This window comes from Anolis carolinensis, chromosome 4, assembly GCF_035594765.1.
Source record: "Anolis carolinensis isolate JA03-04 chromosome 4, rAnoCar3.1.pri, whole genome shotgun sequence".
Classification (NCBI taxonomy): Eukaryota; Metazoa; Chordata; class Lepidosauria; order Squamata; family Dactyloidae; genus Anolis; species Anolis carolinensis.
In genome coordinates this window covers 60,972,148-60,989,478 of record NC_085844.1, presented here as the reverse complement: position 1 = coordinate 60,989,478, position 17,331 = coordinate 60,972,148, and the positions used below count along the sequence as shown (strand labels likewise).

Below are 17,331 nucleotides of genomic sequence, written 5' to 3'. Positions count from 1 at the left end.
ATAGAAATATACTTACACCTTCTGTTTTTTAAGACTTCATATGCAAGAACCTTCATAATAACATAACAAATTGCTTTAGCTGTATTTTGTTTTAACCTATGTTGTACATCTTCTTGGGTCCCATATTAGTAGAAAGGTGGGGTTGACAATGAAATAAATAGAAACATAAATATACTGACACACCCTCTGCTTTGTAAGCATTCATATGAAAGACAATAACAGTGGCAAGTTTAGGAAAATACTTCTTGAAAGAATCTACTCATTTCCATTACTTGTAAATGATATGACACCTTGAATCAATTTCCAAGATTCATTAGATTTAAAATGTCACCTTTATACAATTTTTTTCAAATTGCAGAGCACGATAAAATGTAGGGTTGTTTCTGGTCAAGGATGATGCATGCACTACTTTTCTTTTTCCCTTTCCCATTAGGCAAATGGCAGTTCACTGTATCTATTCAACAGTCCTAGGACACTTCATTAATTTCTGTCTTCCTATACCTACACAACATCCTGCCTTCTTATCTTTCAGTCAGTCTGCTGTGGGGAAACAAATCCTTGAGGGGTAGTATGGAAACGTTATTATTCTCACAAGGCCATGACCTTTCTCAGCAGATTGGAACATTATCTACCTTCTCTGACATTAATGTGATGTTTGGCACAGGGGAAAAATTAAATTCTATCTGTCCCTTCTGTGACAGCAATTTCTAATATATTCTGTCTTCACAAGAGAGAGCCTATATAGAATTACAATCAACCATTAAAAAAAGTAAAACTACATTCTGATTTTCAAATGAATGCACTTCTGCATTTGACTAAGAATTTAGCTTCACATTGAAGCTAAATAAAGATGAAGTTAAGGAAACCAGAGTCAAGAAATCCAACAAGTCACCAGCATTTAAAAACACTGCAACATAAAATAAGGAATGTAATGAGGAGGGAGCCAAAAACAAGAAAGGCCTCCTTACGTTCACTACTACAGTTCATTACTGGGTCACTTTCCTTTACAGACAGCTGAGTAATGTTCAATATGTCATCCCCATTTCCTAATCATTAATAATTGTGATCAAGTGCTATCCACACCAAAATGTCCCCCACCCTGTATATAGAATAAGTTATTAGTCCTCTTACATTTACATTCTCATTATTTTTACAAAAGGATGTTTTCCCGTAACTGGGCCTGCTACTCTAGAAGAAGGAAATATGGTTAGAACTGTGCTTTAGAAAGGTCACAGCGGATAACAGCATTATGAGAACTTTGAATAAATAATAACTGAAAATAGAGAAGCAGTTAAAGGCATTGAAGAGGAACAATGTGCAGAGCTGGTCATGACCCACAAGGGAACAAACTGATAACCAGCATTGCAAGAATGCAACATGTATCACTACAACTTCACGCAGAAGCAAGGTACTTTCCAGATGACAAATGAACTACGAAGGCCTTCTAACAAAAAGGTCCGTGAAACATGAAAACAGATATAAACAATCTATATCTGCACAGTTTCACTTTTGTTATGATTCATAAAACAATTTTATAAAATGTCTGTCTTAACTAGATCATTAAAGGAAAAAAATTGTTATTAAAACATGGGTTTTAAAAATAAAAAATGCATATCAAAGACCATTTTGGTATGTTTAAATTGAAGTAAACCGTACTGCTGAATTCAGAATGCTGTCAAACAACCTAGATAACTAAGTAGTATACCAAGCAGTATATAGCTGTGAACATTTCATGTAAGAGTTCGCAAAGGCTAAATATATCAAGGTAATGTGCCAAATGGACTCTATGGCTCAGGAAATTCCAAAGTCTAAGGAGCAAGTGACCTTTGCAGTATCTGAGTTTATCTGGTCAAGTTCAAGGGAAGTACTTTGAGCCAACTGAACTGGAATTTTCTGTACTCTCTGTACGCTCTCCCCGTTTTAATTTATTATATATTATATATATCTTAACAGGACCTTTAGAATAAAATATGCAAACACCTTAGCTCAATGTGGGTCAATGCTTGGTAGATGGAATCTCCAGTTTCAGCAAACTATATATTTGGATATCATTTTTGAAGGCACTACTAAAACAAACTGCAAGGGACATGAGTTGCTTTTTTTTCCTAAACAGTACTTTTTTCCCAAAATTATCTACCATTCTAAGTACCACACAGTAGAAGAAGCCTTGATTTACTCCAGAAGAATGTTAGGTAAGTATAGCTATTGCAAAGCTTCTTTTATGCCATGACTCAGGAGCCTCTCTCTCAGGGACCAAATTTACCCCTGCAGCCATATAATCAGCCTTTGCTAAATTCTTGTGGGAGGGAACATGTCTGTGCAATTTATTGATATTGATAAAATTTGTTCGTCAATTTTCAAAAATTAAGAACTCTGTCACAAAAATGTCCAATCACTGAAATACTGCAGCAGTGTAATAGAATTATGATCAGCCTCAACCAGTCATTTCATCTGGCTTGAGAGACTCATAAAAATATCCCATAATTCTGTCATAAACCGAAGACAGAGTTCCTCTATGTGGATAAGGAGGACACTCTTGTTGCGGCTGGATGCCTTCAGTTATGAGTTATGTTGAAGATCCCATGACTGATAAAGGGAGCTGATTAAAAAAAGATTCTACTTTTTCTGTTCTTGGAACAAAATCACATAAGGATGTGAAGTGGGTGGTGTTTATTGAAGACATCATCCCAATGACATTGTCTAGCCAGAATGAAAAAGGCAACACCACCACCTTTATGGTGGATCATGATGCATCTCACAACAGAAACTGTCTCGCCCTGCAGTAGATTGGTAAAATAGCTCAAGTGTTTTCAGTCCAACACTAGGATGGTGGTAGCACATTTTGCCAATTCTTTACTACATTAGACACATTTTGTGTCCCAGTTGACCAGTAAACATCATTTTCATTTCTATGATTTGTTCAGAGTTGTTAGAGTACAAAGAGACTTGAATTTCAGTTGAAAGAATTTATTTGGAATATTTTTCAGCATCTATGATCTCAAGCCCCGGGGTGAAGTGTGTTAAAGCACTGAGCTGCTGAACTTGCAGACCGAAAAGTCACAGGTTCAAACCTCGGGAGCGGAGTGAGCACCCGCTGTTAGCTCCAGCTTCTGCCAACCTAGCAGTTTGAAAAAAACATGCCAATGTGAGTAGATCAATAGGTACTGCTCCGGCGGGAAGGTAACGGGGCTCCATGCAGTCATGCCGGCCACATGACCTTGGAGGTGTCTACGGACAACGCCGGCTCTTCGGCTTAGAAATGGAGATGAGCACCAACCCGCAGAGTCAGACTTAACAGCAGGGAAAACCTTTATCTCTTTTATGATCTTAAGACAGTAACTTCTTTTCCTACTTTTCCAGTGGAGTTTTATGTCCATCCTTCTTGGCCAGCTTAAGTAAAATGAATGTCATGAATGTTGCATTAATGTATTTTAGATAAGGCTCCATTTGGTACCCATGCTTGATCCCAAACAAATTCAGATTGCTGCACAGATTAAACAAAGGTCACCTGGCCAAAAACACACAAACAATACATATGGGAAAACAACCTGTGTGAGTGTCATAATAAAGAAGCATATTGTAAAGAATGGAAGAGGAATGTCAGCAACCCTTAATGGGATTGTACATTATCAGGATAAATGAGGGGAACTATAAGGCACTGCACAATAAGACATACAATCAAAATGAAATAAAGTAAAATGTACAAAAAGATAGATGGATCTTCTTCAACCATGAAATACGTATCTAGATTAAAATAAATAAAACAGAAATAAAGAACTGTGTTTTGTACTTTTCCTAATATTGCCTAATTGATCGTGAAACATTACATACTGTCATTAATTCACTCACTGAAGCACAATGTCTGAAATTAGGAATGTCACTGTGATTTCCTTTTGTTTTTGACAGGAAATTATTGGACTCACTGAATGTTTTATCTAGTTTAATAATAATTTTGCAGAAAGTGTTTCTCTGAGGAAGATAGGATGATCCATGAATCATAAATTTAAAATGCATTTCTTATTATTATGGAATTTAGAATATAGAGACAAAATTCTGCTATATCTCTCCCAACTTCATACTAATTAAAACTTTTTTGTATGGCTGCATATCCAACCATGATCAAAATAAAGTTATTTCTGGAGTAATAGTCCATTCTATTAATGGGATAATACAGTGTCAATCCATCCTAATATCATTTCCTTCTAATTTAGAGCAGGATGGATCTATGCTACCCTATAATCCAGTTTCAGAATGCAGATTAACTGCATTGAACAGAATCATATGAGTCTACATTGCCCTATAATCCAGTTCAATGTTGTTAATCTTCATTTTGAAACTGGATTATAGGGCAGTGTAGTTCTAGTCATAGAGTCTGGCAACTGCAACAGGGTGTGACAGGTCACATTACTAAATGTTGACTAAAAATTAGTCAGACCAGAAAAGATGTTTCTAATGGGTTTGAGGGGGCATTTAATAAGTGAACCATCATTCCCAGTCTTAAATTTATCAATAAGGTGGTATATTTTCAAACACCTGATGTAAGGATTTGGGGAGGAAGCTAGCAAAGGGTTGGGAGCTACATTTCTCCATGTCTTCCTTTGCTGAATCTTTTCCTAATAGTGGAGTCTTGTTTGAAAGCCATTAAGATGCTTTCCCCCTCCACTAAGACAGTGATGATACCAGTCTTTTAATTATGTTTCACCTTCATTTCAACGATGAGTCGTACTGATTAAAAGTCAATATGTTTCTTCCACAAAAATAAGCAGATAGAAACCCAGCACAGAATGTTCTCTACATTTAAATACATGTGAAATCAGAAATGATTTTTTTCACCAAATATAAACTATTAAATTTTAGAAGATGAACTTTGCTTATATCCACTGGTTCCATTAAACCATAAAACTAAATAAAAGCATATTGTTCTTAAGATTTAACATAAAACGACTCAATAAACAATACCATATGTCTTCATCTCTGATTTAAATCATATGTTGATATACATGAATGTATTCAGAATATAAAAGGACGGAATACTATTGAAGGATCAATGGCTGTGAAAATAGAATGTAAATCAGAAATGAAGTAGATGCACAAGTACTTTAAGTGGTATCAGAAGAAAACTGTGTATCATTTCCATGTGTAACTTAGGTAGATAGGTTGCAGAATGCCATATATAAGTATTATCCCCTGCTTACACTTTTGCATATTTTCTTCTGTTACAGTCTGGAATTAAAATTGATTTATTTGTCATTGTTATCATTTGATGCATACAAGATATTCAACACTATGAAGGTCAAAATATTTTCATTGTGGCACAAAAGTTGAATGAACAAAAACCGGCACTTATTGGCGGTATAAGAATTTGCCTAGAAGTCCAAACCTGGTAGAAACAGTTTTGGGAGCAATTGCAGATCGATCTAAACTATCTCTACTAATCTAAAAAATAATCTTTCCCCCTCAATGGGAGGCCACTCAGGGGACCAACTGACTGCGGGTACCTCCATTCACTAGCTATCAGATAACTGTATCAGCCAGATTGCGTCTGATTGCATTAATCTTATTAACACTATTTTACCAATGCAGTATACAGTCCCAAGTGTTTTATTATACAATTCTACAGTTATTTCCCTGTTGGACATCTTTCTTCTCATCTTCTCCTCTGGCTCACAACTAATTGGTAAGCCCTCATTCTTAATATTTTGCTGTCTGACACAAAGACAGTCTCTAGCAATTTAAGAAATTCTACAATTTTAGCAATTTTTTGCAGTAAAATTTTTCTAGCTCTGTCATGTTGGATGAGAACCACAGGCCAACAGCCATTTTCAAGTTTTTTCACAGATTATCATTTAAATTGAGATATGGGTTTGACTGGGTCATTCTAAGACCAAAATGTCCCAGTTTCATTGGGCTATTGCAATCAGGTTTTCCTCTAGAACTGTTCTTTATTTGGCTCCATGCAAGTTATCTTTCACTCTTGACCAGTCTCCCTGCTGAAGTGAAGCATCCTCACAACATGGTACTAACACAACATCACAGAGAGAAGGATGTTGATGTTCTCAGGGCAATGAGTGCTATTGGCTTTGTGTCAGACACAGAATTTTGTGACAAGGCCAAAACCTTTAATTTTGATTCCACCAGACCACAAAAACTATTTCCATACATTTATCAATTACTGTATTATATTTTGTGTCAATAATACTTTATTACTTAGATAATACTGGGAAGCCAGCTTTAAGGCAATCTTGTACCTCCCGCCTTATGCGCAATATCTACCAGGCTTCTGATTCAAGTAGATATTCTCTTAAATATATAATAAACTTCAGGAGAATTCAACAGATCTCTGACAGATTGAATTGAATGAAGCTTGGAGATGGTTTACACCAGGGGTCCCCAAACTTTTTAAATAGGGGCCAGTTCAAGGTCCCTCAGACCGTTGGAGGGCCGGACTATAGTTTTTAAAAAACTATGAACAAATTCCTATGCACACTGCACATAATTTATTTTGAAGTTAAAAAACAAAACAAAATGGGAACAAATACAGCCTTAATGTTAATAATAATAATAATAATAATAATAATAATGATAATAAAGAGGGTTGGAAGAGACCCCTTGGGCCATTTAGTCCAACCCCCTTCTGCCTTTGTGAACCAAAAACAAGCAAAGTACCCCTGACAGTTGGCCACCAAGCCTCAATGTTAATAATAATAATAATAATAATAATAATAATAATAATAAAGAGGGTTGGAGGAGACTCCTTGGGCCATTTAGTCCAACCCCCTTCTTCCTTTGTGCACCAAAAGCACTATCAAAGCACCCCTTAATAATTAATTATTAATTAAATAATAATTAAAATATAATTATTAACTTATAAATATAAGCAAAGCTTTGGAATCCGCACCCCGGGCAAGGGAGGAGGCGGGAAAAGTGTGCACCTTTCCGTCTTCCCTCGTCCCATGTGCGCCTTCCTCAGTGGCAGTGGGAAAGGTGCACTTGGGGCCAGGGAGGAAGGAAAGGCGTGTGCGTTTCCCTACTTCGCGCATCACATTCCTTCCTCAGCGGAGGAGGAGGGGGCCAGATAAATGGCTTCGATGGGCCACATGTGGCCCCCAGGCTGTAGTTTGGGGACCCCTGGTTTACACACTGAACCCAATTATGCTGTACTGCAACAGGAATGGCAACAATTTAGCAGAAACCACAGACTCTTACACCAACAGAGACAAGCAGATCACAGGTTTTAATTTAAATACAGATGTAAAGTAACTCATAGAAGTTGTTTATCAAAGATGGACAGGAGGATTGCTGACCAATTTTCTGCAGGCCACAAATACTTGCAAGCTAGTGGGATACTAACATTTATGATTTCTCCAAAAATGGAATTCAAAGCAGCTCATGAGTTAAATGCAAATAATGCTGTTCAATTTTATTTCTGGACACCCTAAAATTTAGTTATATGTGCAGAGTAAGAATCACTTCAAAAATATAAGATCATAAGCAAAAGCTATAAAAATGAAAAAAAAAAGAATGCCATGTTCTTGGCTCTCACATAGTCTGGATCTAGGCAGACATGAGAGCAAATGAGAATACTGAACCTCCTTCAAACAAAACATGCATGCGATAGCACAGCATAGTTACAATCTATGATCTAAAATCAATGCCACACTGACAGCCAACTGCAGCAGAAAGGAACTGTACTCAAGAGATGCATGAGATTATGATCTACATTCTTCTAAGAACTGTGAATTATGATTTAACTGAAATGTTTCACATTTGATTAATCTCTTACGGAGTATTTCGGGCATTAAAGACCACATTAAGTTTTTGATTACTTGTTGGATGCTGCATGTGGAAAGAAAAGAAAATTGCATGCTGACAACTAAGCATGCAATTCTCACTTCTGATTCATCTTTTCTTTTTGATAAGAACTTACATTTTTTCTGTTAATTTCCTTACTTTCCATTTTTATTTTCTGTAACAATCATATTAATGCAATTCTAAAACACTGCTTAATTTTTATTTGTGTAACTTAATTTTTTAAAAGACAAAATAATTTTTAAAATCCAATGAAAACAACCTGTGGGCATCCAAGGATCCGACGAGGGCTTTAAAAGTGTGTTGACTTGATCCCAATTAAGATCATCATCATCAGACTGACTATATCCGCATGAGGTAAATGGTTCATCAAAAGAACAGCCACCTGTTTGAAGAAAGGAAAAGAAACAAGGGTTGAAATGAAGTAATCTGTGAAAAACAGTGCAGTCTTTGACACTAAAACCCAAACTATAAATCTGTGTTACTTGGTACACTTCCCCACCTTGAGAACACAGAACTTTTATATAAATTAAGAACAGGGTTACAGCACTGTTCAATCGCATTACAAAAAAATTACAGTTTCGTAATATTAGATATAAATCAATAAAGCAATGTAATCATATATCTTCCTATGGAAAATGCAAGGTTATTTTCCAGACTTGACAAGACTCAGTTCTAACATATAGCTGCAGGTGGTCTTTGGCTGAATATATGGAGTACTGAGTGTATGAAATAGATTACCTGGTTCTAAATTTTAATTCACCCATCTATTTGTCCGATTACAATTTCATTTATCTACCATACTGTACTGTATTCTGCAAGTTAAAACATCCAGGCACTCTGAGTCTGCGGCCAAGACATTTCTGGAACAAACAACAAATAAGATAACCTGTTACCCCTACAGAACACTGATAAAATAATGAAAATGTAAGCAGCCGATGACCCCTGTGGTTTGTAACATTTGAAAGGAAATTTAATGATGATGATAAATCGTCCCAGACAAATTTAATCACCACATATTCCATAAATCATTGTTGGGGAACAAGAATAACTACCAGAAACTTAATATGGGAAGGTCTTCTCGACATGTCAATGTGTTTGCTAGACATGTAGCACTAGATACCAGGACACTGATTCTAGGGCCTCTATCTGACCGACAGAGTGTTTGATGTTTACGTGTTCAAAGCCCATGTTCCTAATTTCTATACACCCAGAATGTATATATATGCTATGTCTCACTTATGTCTTCTGTCACATATTTTTCAAGTAGTACAAAAAGCATAGAAAAATGGCCTTAATCTAGTTAGCAGGAACTGTTACGAAATATTATTCTCATGTAGCATTGTGAGTTTTAAATGCTATTTTAAGTGTATTTATTATATTTTAACTGCATTTAACCACACTGTATTCTTTAATGGTTTTTCAGTGTTTCCATTTGCTTTGTTTCAAATTGTGACCAAAGTGTGTGATTGTTTGCCCCCTTGAGTCCCACAGAGAGAAAACTGGGGCATAAAAAGTATTGTGAGTAAATAATTAGCACCTTCATTAATCTTTTATCTTAAAGACTTTTAAAAACATACAGAGGGGGAAGCATAATGATAGGGCAATGGGATATATTCAATAGCAACCATAGTCAACAGAAACTAAATTCACACTCTGTAATAAGGTCATTTGCAGTTTCATTATATCACCAACAGGTATACTTTGAAGTAATGCCACTCAGTTTAATCAGAGTTACTCTAGGTAAATTGTACATGATTGCACTCAAGATAATTTGAACAGGATCCAGTGGTGGGCCTTGACTGGCAAAACAGTGGGATCCAGCAGGATCAAGATAATCTTCCATTTTCATTGAAGCCCATTGCATCCAAAACCTGCTCTCCAGAGGGCTGAGAAACTCCTCTGGTGTCAACTCTGTAGCAGCTCTGATGGTTAAGGGCAAAGCAGAAAGGAAGGGAGGGAGAATTTGTCATGCTGGAATTCCAGTGCTCTCACCACATTGGATTTTAGTGTTGTGTTTAACTTAAGCTCTCCACTTTGTAAATTGTCTACATTAAAAGTGTTTCTTGGAAAGAGGTGACAAATGGAGTGCCGCAGGGTTCCGTCCTGAGCCCGGTTCTGTTCAACATCTTCATTAATGACTTATACGAAGGGTTAGAAGGCACGATCATCAAGTTTGCAGACGACACAAAACTGGAAGGGATAGCTAACACTCCAGAAGACAGGAGCAGAATTCAAAACGATCTTAACAGACTAGAGAGATGGACTGAAACTAACAAAATGAAGTTCAACAGGGACAAATGCAAGATATTTCACTTTGGCAGAAAAAATGGAATCCAAAGATACAGAATGGGGGACTCCTGGCTCGACAGCAGTATGTGTGAAAAAGATCTTGGAGACCTCGTGGACAACAAGTTCAATATGAGCCTACAATGTGATGCAGCTGCTAAAAAAGCCAACGGGATTCTGGCCTGCATCAATAGGGGTATAGCGTCTAGATCCAGGGAAGTCATGCTACCCCTCTATTCTGCCTTGGTCAGACCACACCTGGAATACTGTGTCCAATTCTGGGCACCGCGATTGAAAGGAGATGTTGACAAGCTGGAAAGCGTCCAGAGGAGGGCGACTAAAATGATCAAGGGTCTGGAGAACAACCCCTATGAGGAGCGGCTTAAAGAGCTAGGCATGTTTAGCCTGCAGAAGAGAAGGCTGAGAGGAGATGATAGCCATGTACAGATATGTGAGGGGAAGTCATAGGGAGGAGGGAGCAAGCTAGGACTGCAGACTAGGACGCAGAACAATAGCTTCAAACTACAGGAAAGGAGATTCAACCTGAACATCAGAAAGAATTTCCTCACTGTGAGGGCTGTTCGACAGTGGAACTCTCTCCCCCGGACTATGGTGGAGGCTCCTTCTTTGGAGGCTTTTAAGCAGAGGCTGGATGGCCATCTGTCAGGGGTGCTATGAATGTGATTTCCTGCTTCTTGGCAGGGGGTTGGACTGGATGGCCCATGAGGTCTCTTCCAACTCTACTATTCTATGATTCTATAATTAGAGACTGAATTTTACTTTGTTATACTGTAAGCTATCTAGTCTTAAAAGAAAACTAACAAAAATTGACAAGTAAATGGCAATAGTCTATTAATTTTTTTGTCCAAATACTCTATACTATATACAAAAATGAGTCTATTTCTAAAGTAAGATTCATTTGTTATGTCATCCATGTTCCTCACTCCGCAAATGCACTCCCACGTTTTCACAATGAGTCCTACTTTTCCTTCAGTTTAAAGGAATATGGAACTGTGTCACTTTCTAGCCATCCAAGAAAAGGATGTTTACTTGAGTTAAGTCTTTGAATCTTCCCCTCTCCATGGAATAATCCTCAGCTTCAAGGTAGGAAGGATTTCAAATAATTCCTAGCATCCACAGTGTCAACACTGGATATTTCAGAAATCCTGCTAGCCTTAGGTCATTTGAATTCACACTGAACTTTTGAAGAATGGCACCATCACAGTTGCCAGACCTAAATAATCACCTTGCAAACACCAAAGCCCCCAATTACACACCAATTGCAATTCAGGAAACAGGACACAGATTATAAAAACTGTTTTCCCCCCCTAGAAATTGCATGGTTAAAAGGGTTGGGTTTTTAAATCACGAGAAGAGTTTTCACTTTGAAAATAGAAAATCATTGTGTGTTTCAATAGCACCAAGAACAAGATAAGGACAAATTATTTTGCAGATGTGGATTCAAGACTTGCTGTCTTGATGTCTTCCCACTGCTACCTTGAGAAAAGATCTATATTTGCTCCTAACTGGAAAGAAACCCAGAAAAAATCACTTGAAATAAGCTCCAAAATGGCCTAGGAGAATTCTACTTTGTGTCTAATCATTTCTTATATTAGGTCAGTGTTAGATGTTTTGTCTCTAAGTCCACTGCCTAAAAGGACTATCATTATATTGCACACACAGAAAGAAACAGACATATACACCACTTCATGTATTATTTTTACATGTTTGAATGTGACAGATAATAAAATACTTATTTCAGGAAACATATTGTAATTTACTAGGAGTCATACCTAAAAGGGGTACAAAAATGACCAGGTGAACTGTACTTGTAAATTAATATTTCTAAAGAGACATGAAAAATAATATCGTCTGGAAATAGCCATTAATCATTTAATTTTTTTAACATTCAAACTTTTTTGTTCTTTTAAATACCACCATCTGTTCTCCTTTATTATGAACTGAGAAAACATATTGTGTATGCCCTAGTGATACATCTTCATACAATTCTAAATTGTCCTCTTTAGAAGAGTCTCATTCATTATCTCCATACATTTCAGGAAATTAGCAACTCTGGCCATTTCATATTCTTATCTCTGTTGCATCAGCTTCCATTAAAAAGCCTATAAATTCATACTTGCTTAATATTTATTTTTTTAATAACATATAATTTGTCTTACATGTGAAAAGTCAAAGACACACAGAAATCAAATGCATCTTTTCAATAACAGACAAGTACCTGCCATATTTAGTGATCAAAAGATTTGCATTATGCAGAAAAAATAAGGATGGGAAACTATAAGCAATCTATAATCAGCAACCACAATTTGCTCACCTCATATCTATAATATATTGGTCCTAAATTGCATTGCTCATTCCCAACTAAAGTATGTCATTAAATCAACATAGATGAAAGTGCCATAATTCAAATAGGTCTAATTTAGCTGGAAATAAGAATAAGATACAAGAGAAATACCTATATCTTGCTCTCATCTTGCTTTTATTTCTGGAGAATGTGAATATGTCCCTGAGCTCAGGGTACTACAAGTCATCCCGCTCATGTTTGTTTCCATTTATAAAATGAACTTCCTCAAACGGTGATTTTACAAACAGCTATCCAAAAGATAGAAGACCTTGTTTATTATTTTAAAAATTAACAAAACTAGAAAATCTGTAAAACGTTGCAAACGTTGCAAATGAAATCATTATCTGTTAAACTGAGAAATTATAATCTTAATCAATGGAACTTCACACCTATCAAACTAATTTCAACGAAGTAATTCCAGATGACACAGAGGAAACAAGGGGATACATACACATACACACATACACACACGAGTTACGGCTTTGCTTCCAACATTCTAGCTATGATGCAATGGGTTCACTGAAATGGGCATAAACACCAACTAGAACAAAGAATTGAGGTATGTCTTCTTTCTGTCTTTATTAAATACAGTCTAACAGTCTTGCTTGTCTAGTGGTAAGACTGATGATTCCACAAAACTAGAAAATGCTGGTTTCAATGGAAAAACACATTCTTATCTACAATTATGGAAAAGCTGACTTTAGATGTATAATTTGAAACCAGACATATTTATACATTTATACAACCTATTGTTATATAGACAAAATGATAATTGTAAGCAACATCACACTGCCTTATTTCATATACTAGCAGAGATCCCAAAAAAATTAACATCCCGATTTCCTATACTAATTTTTGAAAGATATGACATATTCTAAATCTTTGGAATATATTGCAATGTAAAGTGCTACATATAATAAATCCCTATTTGAAAGAACTAGCAATTGTGGTGTTACATGTCACGTGATGTGTCTCCGTTGGCTTATGTGTTATTATGGATTATGTCATATTATATATATTTTAAAGGGATATGATTCAGGTCTTATACATCTATAAAATGAGTGCAATCTACACACAGAATAAAGGGAAAATAAGGTCATGTTACTCCCAGAAAGAACCTCATATAAAGAACCTATGTCTACTAGAAAGAATATAATCTTTAAACAACAATAAGTATCTTCTCCAGATAACCACAGAGCAAACAAAAAATGAAGCTTGTGACACAAATGACCACTGGCAAAGAAGTATTCTAGTATAAAAATAATCTAGAAATATTCTAGCATAAACATTCATTTATATTAGAATATTTAATGTTGCAATTTAATAGATATACCATGAAACTAACACAATTCTTATAATTCAGAAACTCTAGGCAGCTGCATAGCGTACCAAGGCTAACTCAAGGGCTTTGATGCGCTATGCAGAGGGCAATGGCAGACTCCATTAGGTGCTTGCATTGCATTTTGACAAGGCCTGCTCCCAATGCAACTTAGAAGAAATGAACCTCCAGCCCGCTACAATGCCTCAGAGGATTATGGGGCTGGCTTTCTAATCTTGCAGGAACTCACCTTTCTGGAAGCCATATGTCAGCCCACAATTGCTAACTACTTCACACCTGGCAGGCAGGCACACTTTGTAATGCATAGCTGAGCCAATTTATTAATAGAATCTATTGCTGAAATGCATACTTACTGACCTACTTGGAAAACTCCTTTGTGTATAAATTTTTGGCAAACCAACCTATACTGTTGCCTTGTTTCCATTACAGTCTATCACATCAAAGATGTTTTGCAGGTATCTTTAGCTCAGGGATAACCGTTTGGCACAGTGTTAACAGCTTCGGTTTGTAGTGCAGCTGCTATAGAACTTCAATGAAGTCTTTCAAAACATTTTGTAGCAAAGATCTTTAGCTACCATTAATTCAATGTACTAATGTAAATGATTCTAGCTTAGGCTCACATACTAGCTTTTAATAATAGTGTTCTCTTACTTATTGCTGAGGTTAGGTTCCAGGACCACCCGCAATAAGTGAAAATCCGCAAAATAGGGAAACTATAATTATTTTAATATTTATACATTATTTTAGTAGTTATACACTATTTTAAGTCTTTAGCAACCAATTGTCCTTTTCCTCCCGTTGTCGCTTGGGCTCCTTTTCTCTTCCTTTGACTTCTCCTTCCTCCCTTCCTTAGGCTGTAAATTGTAATTTTTTATGATTTATAATAGTCTTTTAGAGTTTATTGAAAAACCGCGAAACAGCAAATCCACGAAAGGTGAACCGCAAAGTAGTGAGGGAACACTATTTGTTTTACTTTCCCACTACAGTGCATCTCAATACATAACACTGTTAAAATACAGATATCAGTGATGCTGCAAAATGTAACTGAAAGCTCTAGGACATAGTCTAGAGTATTTTACAACATCAGAGGTAATCCACTTGAAATGTAAAGAAACTTCTGGAGGGGAAGTTGGATGCATATTAAGTCTAGACACACACACACACACACACACACAGCCTTTATTGGCACTTAACAACAAAATCACAACACGGGTATATACAACAAGAGGTAGTCATAGATAAAACAAATCGATATTCAAAGACCACAACTTGTCTGACAGCAAGTTTTTTGTTACGGAGTCAAAAGCTCCGTAAGAGCAATAATTAAAATTACTAATCTCAAGGATAAAATTTGCAAGTGTCTCACAAAAGAATGCATCAGGGTTGTTCAGAAGATATGGAATTTTATAGCACCCTTGCCTTTGAGAACACAGTGAAAAAATTGAATTCCTGTATTTCATCCATATATTACCATATCTGAGGCAAATAAACAGAATGATGAAGTGTTTCAACAGAGATCAAGTCACAAGAACAAACCCTATTGGGACTTTCCACTTTTTTATATTTCCCAACCAAAATAGCTGATGGCAACACATTACATCTTGCCCCATTCGTTTCTGAAGAAACTTGGAATGTGATGTATTAAATTATTTATTGATTGCAGAAGTCCAAATAGGGGAGCCATACAGTAACAGAGAACCAATCCTAGCCTCAAAGACATTGAGGGCAGCAGGGATATATTGGTTACACTTACTGTAGAAAAAATTATATACAGCAGAGTCTCACTTATCCAACATTCTGGATTATCCAAAGCATTTTTGTAGTCAATGTTTTCAAAACATTGTGATATTTTGGTGCTAAATTCGTAGTACAGTAGTTACTAAATAGCATTACTGCGTATTGAACTACTTTTTCTGTCAAATTTGTTGTATAACATGATGTTTTGGTGCTTCATTTGTAAAATCGAAACCTAATTTGATGTTTAATAGGCTTTTCCTTAATCCCTCCTTATTAGGCAACATATTCACTTATCCAACATTCTGCCGGCCCGTTTATGTTGGATAAGTGAGACTCTACTGTATTGTTACAATGCTGGTATGTGCAGAAGCCATTAATGCTTGTCTCTGTGAGAGCCACGACAGGTTACATCTATGGCAAATACCAAGGTATTGAAAGTCTTTTTCACCTGCTCAATTTTGTGGCCCCTGATCTGCCAAGACATGGGCTTCCACTTTTTGGCAAAAATGAGAATTTTGGATTTAAAATAGCCAATTTCCAGTCTATTTATTTTGCAGTAATTAGCAATGCAATGAATTAAGCGTTTTAACGCTGATACTATATAAGGACAATAACACAACATCATCTGCATATAAGAGTAAGGGAAAGTGTGTAGAATGGATCTTGAGACTATGACTATTCATCAATGCTAAATCCTGGGATAAATCATACAGAAATATGTTGAACAAAGTAGCAGCCAGTATGCAACCTTGCTTGACCCCACGTGTAGCACTAATTCTAGACGTTAGCTGGTCTTCCTCAGAGTATCTAATTTGGCAAACAGTATTTATGTACAGTTGTCTAATTAGAAACAGAAGTCTGGGATTGATATTCAAAGACCACAATTTGTCCCACAGCAAGTTTAGTTACGGAGTCAAAGTCCTTTTAGATCAATGAAAGCAGCAAATAGCTTGGAAGTTTTATGCGTGGAGTATTTGTTTGCCAAATGTGAAAGTTCTAAGCAGTGATCCAAGGTTGATTTATCTTTACGGAATCCAGCTTGGTAAAAGCCGATAGTTTTATTATGGTCCAGCCAGATTTGTAACTTGATGAATAGGAATTTTGCATAAAGCCTTCCAATTGCTGATTGGCCGGTAATTGAAAGGATCAGTAAGGTCACCCTTTTTTGTAGATTGGTACTATAATGGCAAATCGCCAACTATTTGGTAGGATGCTTGCGTTGTTAATGATGGTGAACAAGAGGGGGTTCCACCACTAAGGATCTGATTTCAAAATCTCTGTGATAATTAAATCAGATTCAGATGCTTTTCCAGAATCTTAAGTAATTTCAAGTTTTTGGGGTGAAGAAGAAATGTACAGTATTAGTATTTTTAACTGCTTGAATCAGTATAATAATAATAATAATAATAACAACAACAACAACAACAACAACAACAACTTTATTTTTATACCCCGCCCCATCTCCCCGAAGGGACTTGGGGCGGCTTACATGGGGCCTAGCCCGATAAAACAATCAAATATCAGTAACACAACTATAAAACAATTATACCAGTAAAACATCAATATCAATAAAACAATCGTTAAAATCCTGTGTCATGGCGGTTTCTGCTCATGACGTAGTCATACTGGTCCAAGGTTCACTGCAGTGATCAGCCAGGGCAACAGGGAAATCAGGGAGAGGAAGCAGGAAGGGAGGGGAAAATTCTTTTTCTGCCCTCTTTCTCCTCACGTCATTGTCCCAACCAATATCACTGTGAGCAATGGATGAATTGTGGGAACTACGTTGTGGCCA

General features: G+C 36.4%; 1 protein-coding gene across 20 annotated transcripts in view; it reads right to left on the bottom strand.

Annotated features, from left to right (window-relative positions):
* ptprm (protein tyrosine phosphatase receptor type M) overlaps window positions 1-17,331 on the bottom strand; it is a 541,643-nt gene that overhangs the window by 391,056 nt on the left and 133,256 nt on the right. For all 20 annotated transcript variants that reach the window (XM_062980499.1, XM_062980500.1, XM_062980503.1 and 17 more), the window contains exon 2: window positions 8,072-8,194. In XM_062980499.1, coding sequence (XP_062836569.1) covers window positions 8,072-8,194 — 123 coding nt within the window. The remainder of the gene's footprint in view (window positions 1-8,071; window positions 8,195-17,331) is intronic.